The sequence below is a fragment of the Crassostrea angulata genome, chromosome 5 (assembly GCF_025612915.1).
Source record: "Crassostrea angulata isolate pt1a10 chromosome 5, ASM2561291v2, whole genome shotgun sequence".
Taxonomy (NCBI): domain Eukaryota; kingdom Metazoa; phylum Mollusca; class Bivalvia; order Ostreida; family Ostreidae; genus Magallana; species Magallana angulata.
This window is the reverse complement of record NC_069115.1, coordinates 56,421,800-56,447,076: the sequence shown is the minus strand read 5'-3', so window position 1 is coordinate 56,447,076 and position 25,277 is coordinate 56,421,800. Positions and strand designations below refer to the sequence as shown.

Here is a 25,277-nt window from a genome sequence, read left to right as displayed (position 1 = left end):
AAACACATCTGTGAATGTTAAAACATCACTTAATGATGGACTCCAAGTTACTATTATCATCCATAACTAAATGGGTTCATACTTTGCCGTGATAAGATACAAAGTTATTTAGACACAACACATTTCTTAATTTCCAGTGCCAGGTTTTAAATTAGGTCATAAATGCAACATTTTCTGTCACTTTCTTGGCATATTATTTAAACAAATAAATATATTCAACAAACTCAGCTACCAACTTGTTGTATGTATAATTCCTTAAATTGAATCTTATAGACCAGATTTTACAATGCGCCATAAAAAAAACCTGTTGTTGTTCACAGCATTGTGGGATTGTTAATATTTGTTTTGAGATACTTGCACCATTCCACATGTTACGTCTAACATTGAACAACTCAATGTTATAAAGACACAAGTCAAAAAGCATAAGTGATACCTCATGTACCATCTGTACATTAAAGTGATGCCATATTACTGACGACTATCTTTGCAATATCAGTCAGGTCTATTGGGTAAGGTCCACAGTCAGGTCTATTGGGTAAGGTCCACAGTCAGGACTATTGGGTAAGGTCCACAGTCAGGTTTATTGGGTAAGGTCCAAGCAAAAAAGTCAGCATCAGACTATCATATAACGTTTAAATGAACACTGTATAAATACAGTTTGTGTGATACCAGCTCCACTCCACAATGTACATGACCACTGTCCGGTCCAGGTTTTACACTGCGCCACTGATGCACTACCGATGCTGCTGCTGCTCTGCACTCCAGATAAACAAAACACCTGGAAGCCAGCCAGGTATGCCGATTACCTTTTTACTATTTTTACTACAGAGTTACAACTGGGGTGAAAAAAGGAATTCTGAATATAAACCAACTCTGACCTTTATAACAAGTGAATGACAGTGTTGATAATATTTATGATATGAAAGACATTTGTAGTTAATGTAATAAGTAAATTGTTTTAAAGTTCTTTTGTAATCAGATTTTATGAGCATAAGCAGATGCAATATCAACCTGTTGCAGATTTGCCAAAAATTCATCCTTAGATGATTATGGGCTTAATTCTTACCTCCTTGAATATTAAAAAAAGATACCTTTTCACTTGAAAATTAACATCGGTAATTATATATTTTTCATTCTGCCGCATTAGCAGCATACCACATTAATTCTTATTTTTCAATAGAAACCAAAGTTCCCTTTTCCAACAAAATTGTGATCATTCCATGCAAATGAAGTGAAAAATTCCTTGTGCTCATGAAAAAATCCTAATGGAAATGAAATGTGTATTACAAACCTTAATGTATCTAACATATATTACCCTTACTTCAATGAACTTTGAATCTTTGCATTTAGCACAATCATGTACAAATATACTGAGCTTTTAAAAGATGAAGTTCAGTCGATACTTTTATAGTCTTGGAAGAGGCTAATTCAAACTAGATGTGTTGTACAGGTACCCTCAAATGTGCTTAAAGTTTTGATCCTTTGTACATCACATCACATCTACCCAGGTCAAACACTGTGATCCCCATCCAGTATGCTGTGCAACCCTGATCAGGCAGTTACATAGTGTATCTATATAAACACATGCACACACACAGGGAAAAATCAAAGTACTGAAATACTGACGGGAGTCGATTTTATTGATTATTGTTCATTTTAGTATCAACGATACTTTATTTTGCATGGGTTTTTACTTATGTATGTATTTGAATTACGCACATTTTTTATAATATGAATACTCTGATTTTTCTGAAAAGAATTTCGATAAAACCCATATGAATCATGCCGTGTAATATTTAAAGATACTATTAATTCCATCATGGTATGTATCAGTATTCGAAATATTTCTGAAAAATTGTATGGATCCAAGCAATATTGGACTCTAGTTTCGTTCAACCAGACGCTCGGCTGTCTCCGTTAATCCCCGACATGCAAGAGAGATTCTCTGCTTGTCAAAAATTTACGGAAACCACCGATCGTCTGGTTGAACGAGACTATGGTAATCTCTAGCGTAGGAATACATACCACTACAAAAAATATCTAAATTGTTCCTACCATTTAAAATCTGACTATTTTCATGATATTCATAAATAAGTTTTCTTGAAAAACAGTGCTTCAGAATTCATTACAGCGAATTTATCGATTATTTTCGATAACTAAGTCTTGAGGTGATGATTTGTGCTTAGGTCCAAACATTGTTTAACTTTCGGTTTGCCAGAGTAACTGCATAGGAGAGTTGATTAAAATCAACTCCCAAAAATGTCCTTAATCTGATGACATTTAGAGGGGCATTAATAGGTGAATACTATGGAATCTGGGGTCAAGAATTTGTCAGTTGTGGGTTTTTTGCTTATTTGCAAGGATATGACTTTGTCGATCGATTTAGTAGGAAAATTAATTTGTTTTATAATAAGTTTTTGTCAAGGATGTAAATTTATGAATGAGGGCTACCCATGAATACCACAAAAAACAAATTCTAATGATTCCACAGTATGCATGGCAAACTTTAAGATATTACCTGCTACAGTTAAAAAATAATTAAGTTTTCACAGAAAAAAAGAAACGCAGAAGACAAAATTGTTATATGCCTCACTCATCTTCTATCTTTAGGGGAATAAAAATTCATCGCTACACCTCAAACTTTTTATTAATTAAATAGAATCTTAGACTAACTTGTTGGATGCTGATCAGAGTGGAGTACAAAGGCATACGCTCATTCCTAAAAAGAAATTGCATAAAGATTTGTACAGTATAAGGAAAATTCCCAAGGTTCTGTGAAAAATAAAAAATATTCAGCCCACAAAGAGCATTTACTTGACCCAACATGGCGGAAAACCTCAAAAACTGTGAATTATGAAACCACTCTCTGTAAATGTTTGTTATCTAATCTTGTAAATCACTGTATTAAATTCAACTCCAATTGAAATCAATTTAACCATCAAACTCTTAAATGTATTCAAACAGAAACCATTTTAACAACCAGGCCACCAGACTTAGAAATCTTTGATCATTTAATACATTTGAAACTGTTGCTGCACTTTAAAATAAAGTCATACTTCAACATCTAATACTTATAATACTGGAATATGCTTGAAATATGTATTTGAAGTGATCAGTTTTCAAATCTGGATTGAGACTGGAGCTCTTGAGAGTAAATCAATGTGACATTCCTGCCAGTGTTTCCCAAGTCTTACATGAGCCTCTAATTATCAGTCAATCCTGTCTACCTTCAAGAAAACAAACAAAACATGTGGGATCAAAGAAAACTCCGGTCTGAAATCATCCATCAAATTGGAGTGATGATGTGTGCCTGTTAAAAATGGTAGATCGTCTCTGTGTCCCAGAAATTGTCAATCCCCCCCCCCCCCCCAAACAAATTACCCCACCTTTACAGACCTGTCTCTGACAGATCTTGGGCACTGTTCCATTCTTAGAACCCCCCTCCCTCCCCCTTCTTCTTTTTGACTTGCATCCAAATTTGCATCCCTCAATGTTTATATAACTGATTCAGGTGCAAACATTCATCATTACCCAACTTCTGTGTACGTACTCCAAAGAGAAAAATTACAGCTGAATTCTATCAACACTGTAGTTATCATTTTCGCATAAAAACTTGTGAAACACTTGATAGCTTATTAGAACCACTTTAAACTGTTGAGTGCAGCGAGAGGTACAGTAAGACACCATACGACCCACAGGTGAGGGAGCATCACAGTGTGCTGCTAAATAAAAGAAAAAACAATTTACAAAATCGTGCACCATTCCCTCGACTTGACTAAGTCTGTAACATGTTGCTGCATTGCTTGAGCTTCATGTAAGAGAAGTTCATCCGAGGCAAAACTGGTGGTGTAACTTTATAGGACCAGCATCCATTCTTACTAAGGACTTTGTGAACTTTTATTCTGGTAGTGACAAGTCACCACTATCTGTGAGTGTTCACCCTTAGGACACCGTTTTTGATCTCCATTTAATTAATGCTTGGTGGTGCTGAGGTGGTGACAACTACATCTGGTCCCCTCAGCCACACTTGTTGACACCCCCGCCTTTGATGTGGAGGTCGAATCATCCCCTCTGTGGGCAGTGAGTCTGACAGGGAACTTACGTCCCCCCAGGAGATCAAAGGCACCACTGATACAAAGTAAGTCAGTCATGTTTCATCATTTTTTGTAATTGGCTTTGCCAAATTTTACTTCTGGCACCCTATATTGCTGTTTGTAAGAAATCATGAAATTCGACAAGTCTGAGTCCTGGTTTTATGCAGAGCTGTGTATTGTTCAGAATAAATAGATAGCTCCTAGTCAACATCTGGCTTGTTTACAAAACATCCCATAATAAAAAAAACCTCCCTCTCCATCTGCAGAAGTTCCTATAGTGTATATTTTGGAGACTTTTCAATATTTTGCTACTTTTTTACATTTCAAGCCCTTATACATGTAATAATGACGTGTCATTGTGGAGCACTAGCATTATAGGTTTTCTGTGTCCATTTCCTCTCCATCTATCCGCATGGCAGGACTAGGTTTAACCACAGCATTAAGTGCACACCAATTGCAGAGTGCACGTTTTCACCTGCACCGTTCGTCTGTTTGTGTTATCTGTGACTTGGAAGAAGGCCACGGAATACTGGCAGCCACACGACCATTACTGTCATCAGAATCAGCTGATTGTGGGGCTCTGTGTCGGCGAACAGCTGACTTCTCCCTCACTGTCACTCCTGCTAATTGTATAATCGCATAAACTGACAGGAATACGGCCAAACTTAACACTTCAACACCAGTCAAGATTATCTTCAAACAAATTTATTCTCAAGTTTTTTAGTTCCTTATAATCTCTCTCTTTTTAACTAATTAGGATAACTCCTTATAAATTCAGAGATGAAATATTCCACCCTGTGCAGATCAACATGGTTGATGATAAAAATATATTATTCCTTTAATGATTTGTGTGAAGTTTGATTCTTGTCAAACAAAGTGTTGTATTGTATATAACTTCATTGGTTATATAATTAACATTTATTTCATCATAAATAAAGGGATACTAATTTGTTTTAAAACCCTCTACCATTTTTTTTTTCACATATAAATTGGTTTCTTCTTTGGTAACCTTTGACATGCAAGATATAAACATGTCCTTATACTAAATAATTGTATTATGATACACAAAATTCCTTTTAACATCATTTCAGTGTAATACAAAATATTACTCACAAAATTAGAAAGATTTTATTTCATCTTTGCTTGAATTAAGATTATAATCACAATAATCCCTGCATGCCACATTACTGACATAGTACCCGGTATTATAATATGTTATAATGTGTCCATTAATTCTTAAAGTATTTAGAAATATACGTTGTGTTCAAAAGTGTGAATATTGATATACTGAAGTTTTAAATTCCGATAAAAACTACCTTCAAAATAAAAAATACCTGTACATCTCACAGTCATCACAAACCATTGAGGTTTTGTTATTTATGCTGGGGATCAGAATTTTTTTTATTACGATTGGCAATATGATTTTCTACCACACAAAAGCAAGATAAGAATTAATTTGGGAGGAAACCGTTTTTACTGATTGTATCAAACATCAGTACAGTTTCTCTCCAAAAACTGATGAATCGATAATGAATCATAGAAAATGAACAAACACACTGTAACTTAAAAGAAATCTTCCACACCTAAAGTAAACAAATTAGGGGAAGTATATCAAAATATAATTCAAGATGTATCCTTCTTGCATTGAAATCCTTTAATCATGAAGTAGGATCCACAATGTTGTCTCTAAGATAATTGTACACCAACCACCCATTGACTGGTAATATGTACAATAAAGAGAAGAAACATGTCTTCCATCTGGTCAATGGTACCACTGTCATCACCTTACAGTACAGAAAGGGCAGGCTGCCTCCAGCTGATAACAACACAGCATCCTGTCCTTCCTCCTGGCTTTTTACTTTGTGGTAATACCCCTTGGATCTAGCCTCTACCACAAGACAAACAGACAGGGATGACATCCAACAAATCTAAATACTCTTTGTTACTACCCCTGGGTTCAAGCCTTCAACCACAAAACTTAAAGATTAGTCTAATATCAGAGGAATCTTTATACTTTGTATTACTACCCCTGGGTTCAAACCATCAACCACAAAACTTACAGACAGGGCTGACATCTAACAAATCTTTATACTCTGTGTTACTTAACTTTTAAATTAATTCCTGCAACAAGCTATTAAGACTTACAGACAAAGCCGACATCTAACAAATCTTTATACTCTGTGTTACTTAACTTTTGGATTAATTACTTCAACCACAAGCTATTAAGACTTACCGACTTAACTTAAGACTTACAGACAAGACTCACATCAGAGGAGTTGTAACAGTTATACTTTGTGTAACAACTCTAGATTCAAACCTTCAACCCCAGGACTTATAGACAGGGATGACACCAGTGAAGTCTTTTGATTTCACTTTTTGGCGCCGCCATGGATAATTCAGAAACCACAGATTGATGAGTATAAACTCCGCCACCTGTCTGTCTGTAGCTATACACAGAAAGAAAGAAAAAAAACTGTCTTCTCCAGGATAAATTTATCATTCCAGATCCCTTCCAAGATTGCATTGTTTTATGTAGACACTATCAAAATAACTTCTTTTTAAAGACCTTTTTTTTGGTCTTCCACCTATTTTTCTTAATGATGACGTCCGTCTCCATCTTTTTTCTCTGGATGCTAAAAATCATCAATCTTTGTTTTTGACTTTTTTTGTGTTGAAGGCTGTAACATTCATCAATTCAGCAGACTTGGTTGGATTGTATACTTATCTCCTTGCTGTTTTATTTAGAGAGGAGAACTTGAACATTCAACAATATGGAACTAATAATAAACAAAACACCCAGTAAATTATAACAAGAATATGAAAGATTGCTTTGGATAGAGATCAACAAAAAAATTTGCAGATTAAGTGCAGAACCATAATGAGACTCAGGAAAAGGCAGCATTGATGATTTTACACCCATTTCATAAAGATTAGCCCAACTTAACAGCTAATTAGAACAGTTTGGTCACACTCCAAACTTCCGTAGGATTAATCGTCGTCATCATCAGCTTCAATAGAAACTTCTCCAAATTAAAAAGGAAGGTCTTTTGGCTGGTATCCTCCCAGCCAGACAATGAATTCATCTTACCGTTTTGGTTATCAACCAGTGCAAAATATCCTTTCATTCAAAATCTCTTTTACTTTCTTTAACCATCCATTATATGCATACATCATCCCCAAAAATCTAGATAAAGTTTTTTTTGTTTTCAATTATTTCAGGGAATTTCTGATAACACGAGATTGATGCACTGAGCACTTTTTAAATTGAAATTTAATGCTCTTTCTCTGACATTTTCAATCTGACAAGATATTCTAAATGCATACAATATTCTTTTATCTTAAATATTTCCATTTACTTTGATATGCCTTTAACATGGGGGGAAAGCAATAATTTTTCCACAAAAAACCCTTCATATATTGTGCAAGCAAGGCAATAAAAATAATGATTGATTTTAAATGATGTGTATAATGTCTTTCTCCCAATTTTATCCTCATCCAATTGTGCTATATCCCATTGAGTACGAGCTTACAGATTTCTAATACGGAGCACACCCTTCAGGAATTACTGCAACAATTTCGTATCAGATTTGACTTGATTTAATTTTTGTGTTTTTAGACATCTATTTTTTGAAGAAGAAAAAATCTGCATTTAGCAGTTACTTGTATACATCTGTTTCATTAAAGACCCCCTCCTCCCAAAACACCAAAAAAAACCACAATAATATTAAAAATTTATATCAGTTTACAATACACATTTTTTCTATCTCAAACTCCCTGATAGACACTTCCCTGCTTTTTTTGGAATGGGTTCTATAATCATTAATCTCGCATAAGAAAACATGAAAGTAGATTTGAAGACCTGCCTTATTGCTTTGATCGTTGTACAGTGCAGGGCTTTCATCCAGCAGATTCTACTAATCTGTACAGAATTCTAGCTTTAATCAGTGTGCTGAATCTTGTGGATAAACAATGGAGGAAGCCACTGCACCTTAATCTGAGATACATCTTAGTGGCGTCTTCCAAAATACCAGTTTATAAATACCCAAACTCCTGATGGTTCAAAGTTGAACAACCTTAAAGGCTATAGAGTTTAAAGTCGTGTGCATATTAGGCAAGTTTTTGGTGTAATAGGCCTTGTACTTTGCAATCATGCACTGAAAAATTCTTGAAATGGTGTTTAAGATTCATATGCATGAAATCTAGGATTTGTTAACAAAAGATATTTATCATAACTACATGTACTAATGAAGTATGTCATAATTATTGAAAGTGGTATCATAAATTTGTTTTTAAAATCCTTTTATTAACGTGATCCTTAAAGAGATTTTCTATCATTGTAAAGTCAAATTCTTCTCTAGAAAATGGTTGATACACTTGAAGAAACGTTTATTAAACTATGGTAGTTTTTCATTCCCTGGGGTCTGGCATAGACTGAATATTTTATTGGTGTATCATTATCCAAGTATTAGGGGATTTTTTTGGTGGCATGTCAGATTTTTTTTGCTGCAATAACAATTGGAGTCCCAGCTGGATTTGAGAGCTGCCATATATTTACTACAATATGTGGCCTCTGTTCCGGAAACTCGTTCCAGTAGCTTTAATTTCTAAATATTTTGAAAACAGGGCATTCCTTCCGATTGCCACCAATAAGCATGTTTATCCCATAAAATCACACAATTTGTAGCCAATGGCTGATAAAAACTCTCACATCTAATGTGGCCAGTGTTTGAAGAAAATCAGAGCAGATTAATCTTCAAATAAGAAATGTACGTGAAGAACCAAGTGTCTACACACAGAAATCCGCCTGATGCGGAACTGTAAGGCAGCCCTGCAACAGGTTATAATTGAGGGAATTAGATCCGTAATGTTCACACACGGCTTGGTATTCCAGTCACGTCAAACTTGTTTCTGTTCTGGAGAACTTTTACTTATCTGTGATTAATGATAAAGCCATAACAAGTGTTTCTGAAACAGCAAGTTTTCTAGTTTTATTTTCTTGGTAAAAGCATATTACAGTTGCATTCTAAAGACAGTGATGACCTTGACTTTTTTTTTTCTGCAATTAAATTTTTTAATTAATCACATCCCACAGCACAATTGACTTTGGTGGCCAATAAAAATATATCAATATTGCTACATGATATAAAGTATAGGAATCTGAACTGACAATTAAACTCAAGACATAAAACATTGACCCTTGCTTCTCTTGTTATTCTGAATATAATATTTTTTCTCGATTTGAAGCGACGCCATCTGGGAAGCCAGTCGCCATAAACTACCAGGTATCAATAAAGATGTCATACATTTTCTATCAATCTGCAGTAGCGGTGACATAACACTGCTTTATTGAAGCAGGCTAATATGCGTTAAGTTGGCAACAGGAGGCAAAATAAACAACAGCACGCACTCAACAGTGATCATATCCCAGAATCAATGGGGGAGTACTGCAGTACAATTATCGCTGAATGGGCCCAACAAAAGGTCCCAATAAAATAAATCACATTGACAAAGCCTACCTATCCAATACAGCTAATTTACACAGCACTGATTCAAAACTAATCCACAATATTTTCTCTAAAATTAAGCAATAATAACCATTGATTTTTGCGCTTGATACGGCCAGCTCCTTCGTTAATGTGTGAGAGGTAGGGACGGTTAATTGGATAAGTCACCAGGTGTGGAAGCACACACTGTCAGACGGACCCCGCAATCAGGTAACCATCTTTTATTTGCTTTCTGTTTTTAATATGTTTTACGGTGCTACCGTTCTGGCGAGCGCAGCAAGAATTACACATACCGTCAACCTAGTGTTATTTAGGTATCAACGAACGTCAAAAATTTTTTGAGCCGGGGCAAATGTACTAATTTTAATGGTCATGATAAATACAGCGCAACCCCCTACCCCTCTCCTGAGAGAGAGAGAGAGAGAGAGAGAGAGAGAGAGAGAGTCCGGTTCCTGCGTGTTTGTAGGTGTGTAATTTCCCACTTTTAAATTTAATGGTTTGACTATATGCAATATCTACATAAATTTTTTAACTGTTTATTTTTTCTCTTTATTCCTTTTTATTTTGTTCAAAATATCCTATTGTTTATTTCCTCCCTTCTGATATACTCATATACTTACCTGCCTACTTTACATGCATACACAATTAGCTTAAAAATGAATTGATATGACAGTAAAGTATGGTTTTGCTAGTATATACTTAAATAATCTCTATATTTAAAAAAAAAAACAAAAAAAAAAATCGTATGTCAATAAGACAGGTATCGCAGTCTATACTGAAATAGCTAGTACACGCATAACAGATGTTTGATCCACCTCTAAATTTATCGCGGGAAATATAGCGCGAGTGCACTGTGACGTCATCCATAACTTTGTTCGTCTTTGTTTACGTATCTCGACTCAATACGAAGGTATGGAAGCAACTAACAAATCTCTTGAGTCTCACTGGTTCTTAGAGCTCGCTTCACTCGCTATAATCAACTCAAAAATGTTCTATCCCAAAAAACTTGAATAAATTTTATCTGCTTTCTCTGTTTACCGATTATAAATGAGAAGAAATGGAATTGATAAATTTAAATTTCCATGTAGTCTCTTTGGGTGATGTCCTGGGGATGTCCTTATCACTGTGCATACAGGCAATTCTATCATTATTACAAAATTGATGCTGATCAGAAACAGTGGATGCTCTGCCAAATGCACCGATCAAGCTAAGACTAGGGGATTGCTATCAGATACATGCATTTACCTTTGAGTAATAGATTAACTTCAACTGATTGGTATGCCATCATATTCAAGGAAAACGCAGTATTTTCAATGTCTCTATTTCTTATATTGACTTTATCTGCTGCTTGCCAAAGAAAACTGCAGTTTCCTAAGAATAAAACCCTGATGTATGAACATGCACTGCAGATGTAAAATAGCTATGCAATATTTTTGAGGGGTAAAATAACAAATTACAGGATGAACATGGTAAGAAATTCCATAGTAAATTCAAACTATCCAGGCAGAAGATGTTATACCAATATTGTAACAATCGTTCATTTACTCTGAGAAATATCTGTAGCATCCATATAGTAAATTATCACTGAATCTAAAAATTCAAATCAATTTGTCAACAATTTTAAATATTTGACCATTTCTGTGAAAAAAAAAAATCCATCAGAAATAAATTATGCATGGAAATTTTTATCAGTGATAATGAAAAATTTATAATCTTCTTATTGACTAATGCATGAAGTATTATGAAAATTTCTTGGACATTTGTAAGTAATTATGAAGACCAGTATAGCCTTGATGACCCTCCCCCTGCATGTATGCACCAATTTCTTCAGGGGTGATTTCTCCATCATATTTGTTATTTTGATAAACCATTGAATGTGGTCATAGTTACAATCAGTAAGACCAATAGGCCAACCTCTATTTATTTTTATTTGATCGCTGTATATGTAGTACGTAGCCTGTCTCGCTAAACATCTGGTCGGTCATTCACCCAGTGGCCACTGTTTGATACAGTAAGCAAAAGGCATTGGCCAAAAGCTTACATAGCTGGTGCTTGGACTTTTGGTGTTATCAATGGTCTCATTCAGTACTGAAGACAAAAGGTATTAATAGTGTGACAATGACTATTACGTTTAATCAGACCAATGCCCTGCTTTGTACATGTGTATACAAAAACTGGCCCCGCATGCAAATACCAAAACTCCACTTGTTTGAACAAGACTCAGAATGATTTTGCTTTTTGTCCAATATACCTGAATGACTGGGGAAAAAATACATTCCTTAGGCGAAATTATGCACAACATCAAGCATTAGCCACGTAAACATTGGTGTCCCCATAGACCTATCCTTGAGCCCCTTGTGTCAAGATGAAGGGTAAGGGAGATCATGCTAGTCGCTTGTGCAGCTTTCTTGGCATGTTTCTGATTTCCCAACAGCTGAATGGCAGGCATCCTAATTCTTGGAAACAGAAGCTACAAGTTTTGTGATCTAAATAGCAGGAATTCAGGGGAGATAACTGTGTCAAGACTACGCAGTGTTATCTGCTAGCTTCTGTCAGTGTGATACACTTTTGTTTGGCATTCTTCTACCTTGTGTTGTAAACAAAAGAAATCCTGTCATTATACACACACACTATTTCTGCAGGAATCCCATATATAATTGTCACTGAGCATTTGGCATCAGAAATGTATATCTTCATAACTCATTTCTGATGCCATAAATGAAATGAATTATCAAAATGAATTATCTACTTTTATAAATCAGTTGGCTTACAATTTATGACAACCAATATCTTTATTTACAACCTCATATCCAATCCACTTTCAAATTTATACACTGAATCTAGAGTAACTATAATAATAATAGCTCTGCAATTCTAAACCAGAAATTTTCGGAAGTGAATGTCAAAACTTACACATCAATTAAGTCAATGAAATGGTTAATTGAATCACGGATGAAGAGATTTCATTAGTGGAGCCAAGGACAGATGGAGCTTCTGTCTGGTCAGAGTGACAATTGGATTAAATGGACAGTGGGTCATCAATTGTCCACTTCACAGATCAATGTTAAGGTTCTAATCACATCCAACAGAGCAGGAGTTCCCTACGGTAATACTGCAGAGTTCTGACACAACAGAACGATTGGACAGTGACCAGAGAGGGGGGATACCCTCACCTCTAGGTGTTGAACACAGCCCTTATCTGTAGAATCAGCACTTAATGTGTCCATACAGTAAAGCACTCATAGCTGATACAGTGGCAATTTCAGTACACAGGTTGGGGGTGGTATTTATGACAAACCATGCTCAGAATCCATACAATTAACAAGTTCATGTCAAATATTATTTTGATCTGTTCATATTTATATCTTCTGACATGGAAATGAAAACAATTTACAATAATGTAACAAAATTGCTTCTGAGATTATAATCTTGGAGACAGTATTGGGTAGCGTTATATGGTACTTTCTGTGCTATCTCTCTATTGTGTGATTTTGCTAATGAAGCCGTGGCTGGGTTTATAATGGGCAGCTGCTGATTAGAAGCAGGGTACCCTGAGTAAACAGCAATTGTGTGGATATGGAGGATCCACAAAGGTCTCCTCAACAGCACCGCCTGCCAAGGTCACACGACTCCCTGAAACATCCAGTAATTATGGCCATCTTCCAATTAAGAAGGAGGTTAAAGGGTCACCACAAGACACACGCCAAACATCACAGTCCCTAAATGTAGTTGTAATTGTCAACATTGACTATGAAGTTTCCGAACCCAATTCTCAATATCTCAAAAACTGTTGATCCACAGAGGGAAGAATTTACTATTTGATATATTAGGAGCAAACTTGAAAAATAGCAATGATGATAAAGAAGGAGATAAAAGATAATTGAAGCAGGTTAAATGCTTGCTTAGAATATCTTTATGCATTTAGAAAATTTAGATATAAAATGCTGCTAGTGTAAGTAAAACAGATTAAACAAGAAGATAGTGTATACCGGCTTCTTTCAACATTACGCTGGGTGATGGCTTCCTTTATGAAAACTCTCTCTGCTAAATGCATTCTGCTTCCTCTCAATAAATTTTGCAGGTGTGCTGAAGAATCACACATGTGATGCAATAAACGACCAGAAAATCCGCAAAAACTTCCTGGAAATCAATTGCCCAGGCGTAAAATCGCAGCAGAATTTCTCCATGAGCTGAGTTAAACAAAACAATGGCCTAAACTGTTATCAGAAATAGGGATCTCAATGAAAAAATGGTAGATCTAAGGAATCAAATCAAAACTCAGAAATTTCTTGTTAATTGGTCAAATTTCCAGTAATTCTATATTTGTCATCTTTTTCCTCTAAGCCATAATTGAGTTCCGTCTTTGGCGATTGTTACAATGGGCGGTTACACTGTACAAATAAATGTTCCGGCCGCGGAATCGATGCTCCAATCACAAAACAAAAGTGTCAATAATTCCACTAAATATCTAAAGATTTATTTAAAGCTTTTAGAAGAGATCAATATATCATTATAGGGGCATTGTGTACAGTTGCTTGGTTCACAATGCTGGACTTCTTTGAATTGCAAAGTTAAATTAACTTAAGCAGATATTATGTGTGTGATACCTGCATGTAAACATGATGGTTTGTGTTTGTGTTTGCCAATGCTATATGATGGTAAATTGGGTTCCATGATTAAACAAATTGTTCCGGATAATTTCAGAATCTCAACTGAGTCGATTTGTCCCCTGTAGTAATCGACTGTATTATGAATTCTTAATGATCTTCAAGTGTTAGGATTGTACACAGCAAGCTCATATACAATCTTTTATTAACAAACTAATTATTCTGTTTGATAAATAAATGAAAAAATAAAAATGTTTCTACATTAGTCAATCTTCATGTGATGTATACAGCCAGTACAAATAATTCCCCCTATACCTAGTCAATACATTCTGCGACTCCATCATATTGCATGTATCCATTGTAATACGAAGAAACAAACATCATATCGGTCGGACTGGTATAACAATGGAAGAGGTTATGAATTTTAATATACAGCAATCAGTGGTGAATTATAATCCGCTTGTTTGGGTTTAATATCACCAAACTGCAGAATATTGTTTGGTTTGGCGTAAATTTGCCACGCGTCCCCATTGTTATCAGGAATTTGTCCATTGTCTCACAGATAAGGAGGAACTCACGACAATAAGAAGTCGGTAACATGGTCTTTATCAGCGCTTATCACCAGCACCCAGTTCTGATAGCAATATCACAAACTATGACAGGGAATACAATGGCCCTCAGGCCTGCATTGTCCGGGCTGACAATGGGTCAAACCTATCCAGTGCATTACACGTCTGGTCAACAGCGTTTGTAACACTCAAGTTTCATAAATTATGTCCCATTCAAAAACAAGCCTTTGACTAGATTGATCAAATATCAGATCTATCTTTCAACACTGATTAATACTTTACACAACATCTCAGATCTTGCAATCCATGTATTTTTTATGTTTGACAAATGTTGACATTTTTAATACCCATCAATTATATCTGATTGAAAATTTCAATCATGTTTGTTATCAATTTCATAACCAGAACTACTCTGTTAATTAATATCCAGACTTTTTAATGAGATAATATTACCAAATCCATACTTAAAATTTCATGCATATCAGTTCAACCATCTAATATAAGTCTTAATGCTATTATTATATTATTTAATTCTATAAAAATAAGTTCAATTTTTTTATATTTTTCTCAAACTCAGTGACAAAAAAAAAAAAATATCATAATACTAATGACTCTATAAATATGCAGTAATATGGGTCTCAAAATATACATGACTTGTCAAATAAATCTCCTTTTAATATTATAATTAAATTATTCAGACCAATATGAAATGACACGTTTAATTTCTGAAATACTACTCCCTATGAACAAAAAGCTGGCTGCTGTTTCACGCCCGTCTAAATTCACCACATGCACGAGCGGGAAATCGGGGGACCATGACCTTGGTCCTACAGGTGTCACTGGCTTCATTTTTCAATGTGCGGAACAAAAGCTTAATTATGGATGCTACGCAAAACAGCAGGTGCTGGCGGGCAATATTTTTTGGGGGTAGCAAAGCACAAAGAAATCTTATTCTTCTAATCTAACGGAACAAACTACAGAGCCTAGAAGAAAGGTATCCCAATCGGCACCAATCAAAATCTGTAACTTAACTCTACAGATGTGTATTGTTTTCTTTATTTTATTTCAATCCAGTTAAACTAGGTCCATAGAGCCTAATCAATCATATGGTGGTATTAACATTTCATGTTTTACACCATACCGCACACAAAATTAGCCTCAAGTCCCCGATTAACTCCATCATACAATATTGATTTGCTCGATTTGATTTTGTGTTAGGTTTCTTTGGGCAATGAAATACCACTGTTTCAAATCCAATAGTTTAGTACGCAATAATTTACGATCATTAAGTGAGTCATATTTTGAACCCTTTCAACTTTTTCAAATTTCACAGTACCTTTGTTTAATCTAAATTTCCAATGAGTAAGAAATAAATAAAACCAAAATAATTTTGTTTTCCAGCATAATGAATAAGAGTGTTGCCTAAATGTTAACTGTCAACTTGGTTTACTATGAGGGCAGTAAAATTCAGCCAATCCACATTTCCCTGGACAATATAGGGGCCTATGAAGACATTTTCTGTCACCATTGCATGGTGCAGTAATTCCCTTCCCTTTCTATCCCCTTGTTCTTATCTGAGGCCTCCCTCTCACAGATGTGTGGTACTGTGGTCCCTGGGTCTATATTTGATGTACTAGGCCCCCCTCTCACAGATGTATGCTAGGGAAGCTTCCCCAGCCAGCCAACTGTTGACGGTCTGTTTCTGTGACAGGTGAGAGTCTGTGCCCTTAATAAGCTCTACCTTCAGATGGCCTGCTTATCTTAATGCAAACTGATAGCCTCTTTGAAGACCAATTTTTGAGTAAACAGGGTCACTGCTATATGTCAGGTGCACAATTGCCACGCGCCTTTTCTTTTGTTCATTGGTGTCCCCTGGTTCTGATTGGCCAAGATTTTGGAAATCGCGAGACACATGGTGTCTTCTTGATCAACATGTGCTAGGAGTATAATTCTCCACTCTGAAGTATTTTAACGGCTCTTGCTGACTATAATTATCGGCACGCGTCTGCCTCTTTGTTGTGGTTGGAAGACTGTATGAGGAATCACTCTACCGTGACAGCTGGTCGCGTGGCCAGGTGATCATCTTACACAGGTAAAATACAGGCACCCAATTTAAGCTCCGCCTCCCCTCTTCAGAGTGACAGAAGAGCAACAGATCTTCAAATCAGAAACCCTCCGTTCATAAATATACTGACAGATGGAAAACATTGTCAGTAGAAAAGAATAGAAATCCTGATCAATTATTCAAATTTAAAAAAAAAAACAGGAGGCAAGCTCCGCAAATCTTTTACGCGTGCCTGGTACAAAAGTTTGGAGTTTGACTCCTCCCCCTAATCAAGCCCTGTGACGGCTGGGAGCTTTTGATGTTAGAACCACTTGATGATAACTGCATGAAAATGTGGGACCATTATTTAGTTTTTGAAGAGTGGAATTAATTAGATAACTAACCCTGTACTCACTGAGCTGTATCCAAGACCCCTGGGTATAAAACAGGAAGACAGATGGCCTAGGACAACAGTTAGGTTTTCATGTTGACCAGGTAGCATCAGTTGATTTTTGGACCTTGCTTTATTTTTAGGAAAAGACTTAGTGCAAGTGCTACATAAACTTTACTTTGGAAAAAATGGCTTCCAATTTGATCCTTATCTTCACAGTGCTCATCATGGGATTAATAGATCTGGTAACAGGTAAGACACTTATATCCAAAAACAAATTCAATTTTCAAATTCTGTTAAGGTGAGCTACAGAGTCCTGATTTTATTCCCTTAATTAATTCATTCTTTTAAAATTCAAAATTTATTATTTTCTCATGGTTTTAATACTTTTTTTTTATTCTCAATAAAAAAAAAATATCTAACATTTTTTAAAAACCAAAATTGTTCTAGAAAAGTGGCCTGTTTCAGTTAATTTAAAACAGTATTATAGGCAAATTGTGTGCACATGAAACTTGAATTAAAGCATATATTTTCAAAGAATATTAAATAACTGCATTGGAAATAGAAATATGGGTTAATTGTTGAATGTGTAACACTTCATCATTAAATGTAAACACATGATAGTTTCTTGTGAGAAAATTCTGATCATCATGAATAGGTTTCCAAATAAATAATAGAACAAAAGGTTTAAATCAAGGATTAGCTGTATAAAAAATTGTCATATTCTGTTTTAATCAGGCGAGAGGACAATGGCATCTGTCGCGTTTATCTACAGATAAAGTCTGTCATTGTAAACCATGAACTTGTATGGCTCCCACATACTACTATGGACTGTGAGAACAAAATATTATGATAGGGAATTATCCAGACACAATACATGAGGGCTCTTAATGCAATTTAACTGTACTGGTCTTATAGGGATTATCTATCTAATATACAAGCTAGATCAATGGTAATGTGTCATAATGTACACACTACTTAAATCATCAGACACCAAATAAATATTAATGGAACTTTAAAAAAGAGACATCTTAAAGAGTTTGTTTGTAAACCCTTTTTAAAATGCCTTCCAATACAGAACTGAATTCTAAAACCATTTCATTCTGAACTACCATAAAAGCTTCACTATCAAAGTGCCCAAAACATACAATTCAATGTTTGATGATTTCATTCTAGTCATTATTATAGTAATTCACACTTATTAAACTTGGTTTCTTTTAATCAAACAGGTGAAATCAGTTCAGCAAGTGCCTGTTTCAACAAAGCAACCAAAATAGACATTCAGTGTCCAGAGCGGACCATGCTGCGGATCCACCGGGTCTTTTTTGGATACAGTCCGGACAACCACTGCTCCTACTCCCCCGGGGACTGCACCTACACGGAGCACGAGAACTACCCCTGCGTGGGTAAGGAGCGGTGCAGCATCAACCTCCCAAGCGGCGGATTCGGCCGCAAGATTCCGTCCTGTAAGCAGGAGAGTAACTACTTCCAGGTGGACTACGAGTGTGTTCCAGGTAAGGCTAAAACACGCCATATACACAAAAAACCTTACTTATATATGTAATCAAAATTCACAAACTGCCAAAACCTTATGTACACTGTACAGATATTATTTAAATAATTAACAAATAGATTTCAAACAACAAATAAAATACATTACATCAAACCAAAATTCTTACAAATTCAGATTAAGCAACAATAAGTCTTACAAATAAAACATGAATTCATATGAAACCTCAAGACAAATAGAGAAATTTGTATATGTAACCCATCGGAAACAATTTGGAACAAAACAAACAATAAAAACAAGATCATTGCTTACAAAAAGGGACTTCAGGAAATAAATGAAGCTTTCCTTTTTTATCTTCAGAATGCCTGATTTGATGCACTCTTTGAGTAGCACATGTTATATTTACAAATTATTCAACCTTCATGAAGTGAAAGAGATTATTAACAGTTTTTTGGAAGCAAATGTGTTAAAGCTGCTCATCCCCCTAGCAGGGGGCTTTCCCTCTCTCCACCCCTTCCCTTTCTCCTCAACAACCAGTCGCTCACTCTTACTCTTCTACCTTATCTCCAGCTCTTTACTCCATTTAAAACTCAATCTGTAGAAATATGTGCAAAATTTAATAACAACAGATAACGGACACTCTCCATGCAGTGGACTATTACTGCAATCGATCAGCTGATAATGTTCCGTGTGAAGTTATGAGCACTGAACACTTCTTAAATTGATTCCAAAGGTGAATCAATAATTAAATCTTGCATTGTTCAATTCTGCACCTGAAATTAATGATATTCTTTTCAAGAGCATAAGGCCTCAGACACCCGCTCTCTTAATGTGCAGCGTTTCACTGTTCAACAAATATCAAAGATCTCATTTATCAGATCTTACTATTCTAAATATCTGAGTAAACTAAATATTTCATTTAGTCCATTCAACTCTCAAAGTTAAACAAACTAATGTACATAACTCTCTTTTATCATAGAGGTACTGATCAACAATGTGGCTTTCATTTTCTGCTTTTTATGCCTCCCTTTGTAACTCTTCCTTCAACAAAACCTAGTAAGCTCTGAAGCTGCAGAAACAATTAAACAAGCTTGTCTTGTTTGTAGCTTCACAGTCTGAATCCAACCTCAATTACACCCCAGCTCTGCCAGCCTTTTGTCTTCAGAGTTTGGCATTCTTTGAGAACTTTTTTTATGTGTATTGCCATCAATCTTATCTGAAGGCTCTCACTTTGCTAACAATGCCAATAGCCATGACTGAGTTTAGTAGTCGTCTGCGGGGCAGGGGTCCAGTAAGTAGCCAAGGTTCAGACATACAGGGGAGAGGACCCCCTTATTATAAGTGCCTCCACTGCATACTGTGTGACCTATTATTACATTAAATCCAGATTTCCACAGGCAGGTCAGAAGTGCAAAAGCATTCTCTGAAAGTTCCATGGATGCCTAAAGAGGTCCAAGCTAAATTAGAAACATACTAAAGAAAGTTCTGACAAAATTTTATTTAAAAAAATAGGCAAAACCTTTCAATGTTTAAAAATATTTAAACAAATGAAAGAAAAACCACTTTTTTTTTATAATTGAATATAAAATTATGAAATATCATGAATTTCTTTCAACACAAAAAATGTTGGTACAAAGAAAGCTTTAAATGAAATTGCTGATGAATTCCTTGCTATTGGGAGCAAGTTGCCATCAAACAGCTGTCCCAGTTTCCCTCCATTTTAGTCACCAGGGTCCCCCATCTGTCACTACAACTCCATCTGCAGAGACCCTCGATCAAACATGGCCAACATACAGCAACAGATGTCCCCAAGGCAACCAACTCAAGTCCACAAAGACCTCATTTCATTTCTAAACTTTAATTGTGGTTACTTCACTGGAGCATTAGTTGAAACAGCAGGTGTCAAAATTAAATCACCTTTTGCAATGCACAGAATGTAATCAAAGGAATGGAGTGGGTCTAGCCAAGTCATACTGTGGGACAATTATTGAATATTTCACAATTCTAATTTGCCCTGGTTATTGAGTAAAGGAATCATGTTATCTTTCAAGTTTGTTTTCCAGAAGTTTATCAGAAAATGTCCAGCTGTAGCAAATACATGAGGAAAATTAATCAAAAGAAATGCTAAAATATTTTATCATTGAAAAAAAAAGTTGTTTGCAAAGACTATATTAAAAAATTAACTTTGAAGTTAAAATAAACATAAATGAAAATTCAAAATATCAAATTAACATCCCTTCCCGGTTTATTAATAAATGCTATCCAACCTGACTGTCAATGAAAAAACAAAAAAAATTCAACCTTTATGACAAAATTCTTCAATTTTGATAAATATCTAAAATAACAACACTGCCTGTAATTTAAATGTTTCCCATAATGGTTATTCTTATGATAAATGCCAAAACTGTGTTAATACCAGAACTGGCTCACTGATTCCTTAAAAGACCATTAAAGTCTGGCCACTAATTCCCACGCACACTGTCCAATGGAGAGCAGCCATTCACAATGGACACGGCCCTCTCCCAGGCCATTGGAGTCCCTGCCCGACATATGAGATCCCCTTAGATTGATAGGGTTGATTAACAAAGTCTAATATCAAACACAATAATTAATCAATACCGTTAATTTTTTAATTGAATACTTCCCATGCCTACATGTCAAGCTCTTTACTGAAGATTGCCCGTGTCAGTGGGTGAACACTGTAAACAAAGGGACCAGATCCCGAGCCTTTGTCTGTAGTATGTGGTAAAATACATATACCGGTGGGAAACGGAGAGGTATACCCAATACATAAGTATTAGGTATCCAGCATAATTATACAGGCCAATATTCTCAAGAAATAAATTCTTTGGCAGGGGGTCTATGGATTGGTCAATACTTCAGATACAACATATATCTGAACATAAATCGAATAAAACGTATCCAAACAAAAAAGATTGATACAAATGTCGCGATTGGTTTGGAATCAATAATTGTGGGTAAATTTATTTTGCATTCAATTGCAATATAATTGTAATTAGAGACAGATAATTAATACGTAATGTAAACATGTCAATCCCTGAATGATAGAAACACAATTGTTGCATTCAAATATTTTACAAAAATGATGACTAACATTTCCAAATACTTTGAATGTTTTCTACAATCAAAAATATAAGATGTACAGATATTTCAACTTTTGATCTCTCTTTTCCAGCCTACATGACAAGGAGTATCTGCAATGTAGAGGACCTCAGGGATCAGTCAGGGTATTTAGCCAGCCCTGGTTACCCTAACAACTACCCAGCTAACCTGGACTGTGCGGCCAGGATCCGGGTCAACCCGAACCAGTCGGTCAAACTGTTTGTGATTGACATGGACCTGGAGACCAATGTGTCCATAGAGTGCACCGACTACCTGTATGCCCGGGATGAGACCCGCAGTGTCACACTGTGTGCCCGCCGGGCAAATGAGCCCATTCCAATCCAGTGGGGCGAGCTCTTCATACAACTTGTGTCCAATGGAATCGAGAACCACAAAGGATTCTGGATGTATTACGAAGGTGGGTAATCACAGTCCCGCACCAGCCTACATCACTGCTAATGAACTGAATAATTCACTTCTGTCGTCACCGATAACCATATTTGAAAAATTAAGTCTTCCCCCTAATTGACTTTCATGTGTGAAGATCCTATTAGTGTAATGATGAGGCGTCCGTGTGTGTGGTAATTCATCCTCGTTCCCGTCAATAATTGATGTCTTTTTTCCTCCAGCTGATCCCCCTCTCCCAAAGCCCACCACCCCATCTGTACAGAGAACTACCCCAGACACCCAGAGGGAGGGCCAGGCCTGGGAGGAGAGCGAAGACCCCCTCCCAATGACTCGCACAGACACCCTCAAAATGCAAACCAAGGAAAGCAAGCTCCCGTTCGGTAAGAAAACAAATTCTTTATATGAAATCTAAAATATATAAAAAAGATGCAGGAATTTGTTACATTACTTGCACACCCGACTATAATCATGCATCTTTATTTGTTTTTCTCTCCCTTACAGTGGCAATCATTGGTGGCGTGATAGGAACACTGAGCTTCATTCTGATCGTCTTACTCGTCCTGCTCGGACTTAAATGGTTGAAGGAGAGGAGGCGACGAATGGACAAGAACCGATTCATCGAGGTCCAGAATCCCGCATACAGGAACAGCACTGAGTTCCGCAACGTGCCGAATGACAATTTCTATAATTACATCGACTGCTAGGGGTGTCAAAACCTGGTCCAGTCCAAACAATCAAGTCTGCTGTAATTAAATCACCTCTCGAGCCTCGGACTGAAGCAGGCATTCAGAGTCCTGAGGCAACCAATGATAATCAAGCACTGTGATTGCAGATGTTTCCAAACTCAAATTTTCTTGGCAAACTAAGGAGAAAAAATAGTCGGTGTTTGTTCAGCAGAACGAGGATGACAAATTCCTGGAGTAATCTCCCCTGAAATCATGGACAGGACTGTTTACCTTTCAGCATAGGTCCAATGATTTTTCGGGGGTTGATTAACCTCAGTGTTGCAGATAGTGACTGCTATATAATAATAATAAACTGTGATAAGAAACAAATAATGGCAGACTCACACCAGAAGCTATAGGTGCAATATAAAGGTGTGTGTTCCTTGAGACAGCATTAACGTGCAATATATCTGTATAACATGTACAGCCTTTCTTCCTATTCTGTCTAACTGTTCTGACATTTTAATCTTCCATATTAAGCAAACACTGGAACCAACAGTGACACACAGAAACTTGATGGCTCTGCACTGGTGAGCTTTAGTGCTAATTGTAAAAATCTGAACTCTCTGATGACTCAACCCTGATTTAGATAGTGAAACAAGTGATTGTTTTGAATTTGACAGAGAAATCAATAGAGTTGAAATGATAAGACACAAAAGTCTCCCATATTACACAATTATATATAAAGCCTATCATGCTACGACGCAGCCACCAAATTCAGGTGCCTTGTCATTACGCCCTGTTCATTAATATCCCACCTCTCACCAATCTGTATAATATTAAGGTCTCCCTCATTCTAAACCTCTTCACAACTAAACAATCACCACACACAGCCTCCAGCTACAGAAATGGAGATCCTGAATATATGACAAAGTCATTTACATGAATTATTTAACCCAAAGCAGAGCGTCCCCGTGAATCTTTAATTTCCTGTCATTTCATTACAACTCATTGAATCAATTACAATGACGAAGTGTAAAAGGGATCACATGACTTATTTTTTGACCTATTTGTAACAGTTTGTTTGTAAATATTCCATTGTGTATTAACTTATTTGTATTTATTTTGTAAATTAATTGTGCCCAGAGCAAACCTCTACAAAAGGGATGAACAAATGGTAAAAATTTCTAACACAATTTTTCCTAGGTTACCTCCCCTTTGTGAGACGTTTGCTAGCGGTTTTTTTCTGTGATATGTCACTTATAATTAATGTTATTTTTTCCCTAGTCAAATCCAAAATAGCAATGCCCTAGTACAATGTTGCCTTGGGTAATTTTAGTAAACATTTTTTTGCTTCAATATTAATAATTTTTATTGATTTTTCAATCATCTAAAATTTCCACGTTTAATTTTTCATGTATAGATTATCATGGCCAATGAATTTGGTAACTAATACAGGATCTCAAAATAATCAGTATTAATCACATTTTATATAATAAACATTTAAAATGTTTCCATATTAAATGTGAATCATCTTTTTGAAAAAATGAAAACATTTTCTTGATTCATAAAAACTGCAAACATGTAAACATGTTTATGCATCAATTCCCTCCAACACGGACAGAGAAATCCACGCTAGATTCATGTCATGCTATCCGACCCGCATGATTATGTATGTCAGGCTACCCTTTGTGGCGACGTACCCATGCTACCTTATGTGATAACGTGTCACCATTATGTTGTGTCGTTCTGTAGACGTTAGCTTGCATTAGACACGGATCAGAAATCCAGTCTCATTCCACTAGCTGTAGATGTGTTGTATGTATTCGGTACAACTGTACTGGGGTAATGCAATTCAACTGTTATATAGATCATTGCTATTTATTGATGCATATTTTGTTGGTAAGAAATCAAATTGCTGGCAATTTCACCAGAAAATAGTCAGAAATTATATTGTTTGAATAAAAATCAATAAATAAAATCAATATGAAACCAAAGATTGTGTGCATTTTTCTTTAACAATTTAGAATGGTTGTTGATTATAAATGAAATACAAACAACCATTAGGGTTTGTAGTGGAAACACCAAGTCTTCAAAGAGCCAGAGTGCAATTATTGTTGTTCGACAGATTAAAGATAACATATATAACCCAATATTGAGAGAACTAGGATTTCTAATACACAATAATATGTACATGTACTCAGTATGGTTTAATGTTATTTTCATTAAAATTATCAATGATGCATGAGTCCTTCTAGAAGGACATCATATTAGTTTAAAAAGTCAAGATTTTTCATAATTGAGTCCAATTGTTAAATCCTTTGTTCTAGGTCTGTGGGATTCTAATGAACATATAAAGTTG

The 25,277-nt window shown here is 35.8% G+C and overlaps 2 protein-coding genes across 6 annotated transcripts in view; one reads left to right on the top strand and one right to left on the bottom strand.

Moving 5' to 3' along the window:
- LOC128185575 (activating signal cointegrator 1 complex subunit 3-like) overlaps window positions 1–25,277 on the bottom strand; it is a 93,891-nt gene that overhangs the window by 10,563 nt on the left and 58,051 nt on the right. The window lies entirely within an intron of this gene.
- On the top strand, window positions 3,553–24,912 carry LOC128185578 (mannan-binding lectin serine protease 2-like). 3 transcript variants are annotated; one of them, XM_052855165.1, is made up of 6 exons: window positions 3,553–4,138; window positions 17,353–17,461; window positions 18,439–18,723; window positions 21,916–22,260; window positions 22,472–22,630; window positions 22,752–24,912. In XM_052855165.1, the coding sequence occupies exons 2-6, from the start codon at window positions 17,398–17,400 to the stop codon at window positions 22,952–22,954; spliced, it is 1,056 nt and encodes a 351-aa protein (XP_052711125.1). In that variant the 5' UTR covers window positions 3,553–4,138; window positions 17,353–17,397; the 3' UTR covers window positions 22,955–24,912. The 3 variants fall into 3 exon arrangements, with proteins under 3 accessions (XP_052711125.1, XP_052711124.1, XP_052711126.1); XM_052855164.1 differs by lacking the exon at window positions 3,553–4,138 and adding an exon at window positions 9,674–9,808; XM_052855166.1 differs by lacking the exon at window positions 3,553–4,138 and adding an exon at window positions 16,597–16,866.

Bases quoted from the DNA above. Each gene is read 5' to 3' on its own strand.
- LOC128185578 (XM_052855165.1), top strand. From the start codon at position 17,398: ATGGCTTCCAATTTGATCCTTATCTTCACAGTGCTCATCATGGGATTA. The intron at 17,462-18,438 runs GTAAGACACTTA...TTAATCAAACAG, and splicing joins ATTAATAGATCTGGTAACAG to GTGAAATCAGTTCAGCAAGT. The intron at 18,724-21,915 runs GTAAGGCTAAAA...TCTCTTTTCCAG, and splicing joins GGACTACGAGTGTGTTCCAG to CCTACATGACAAGGAGTATC.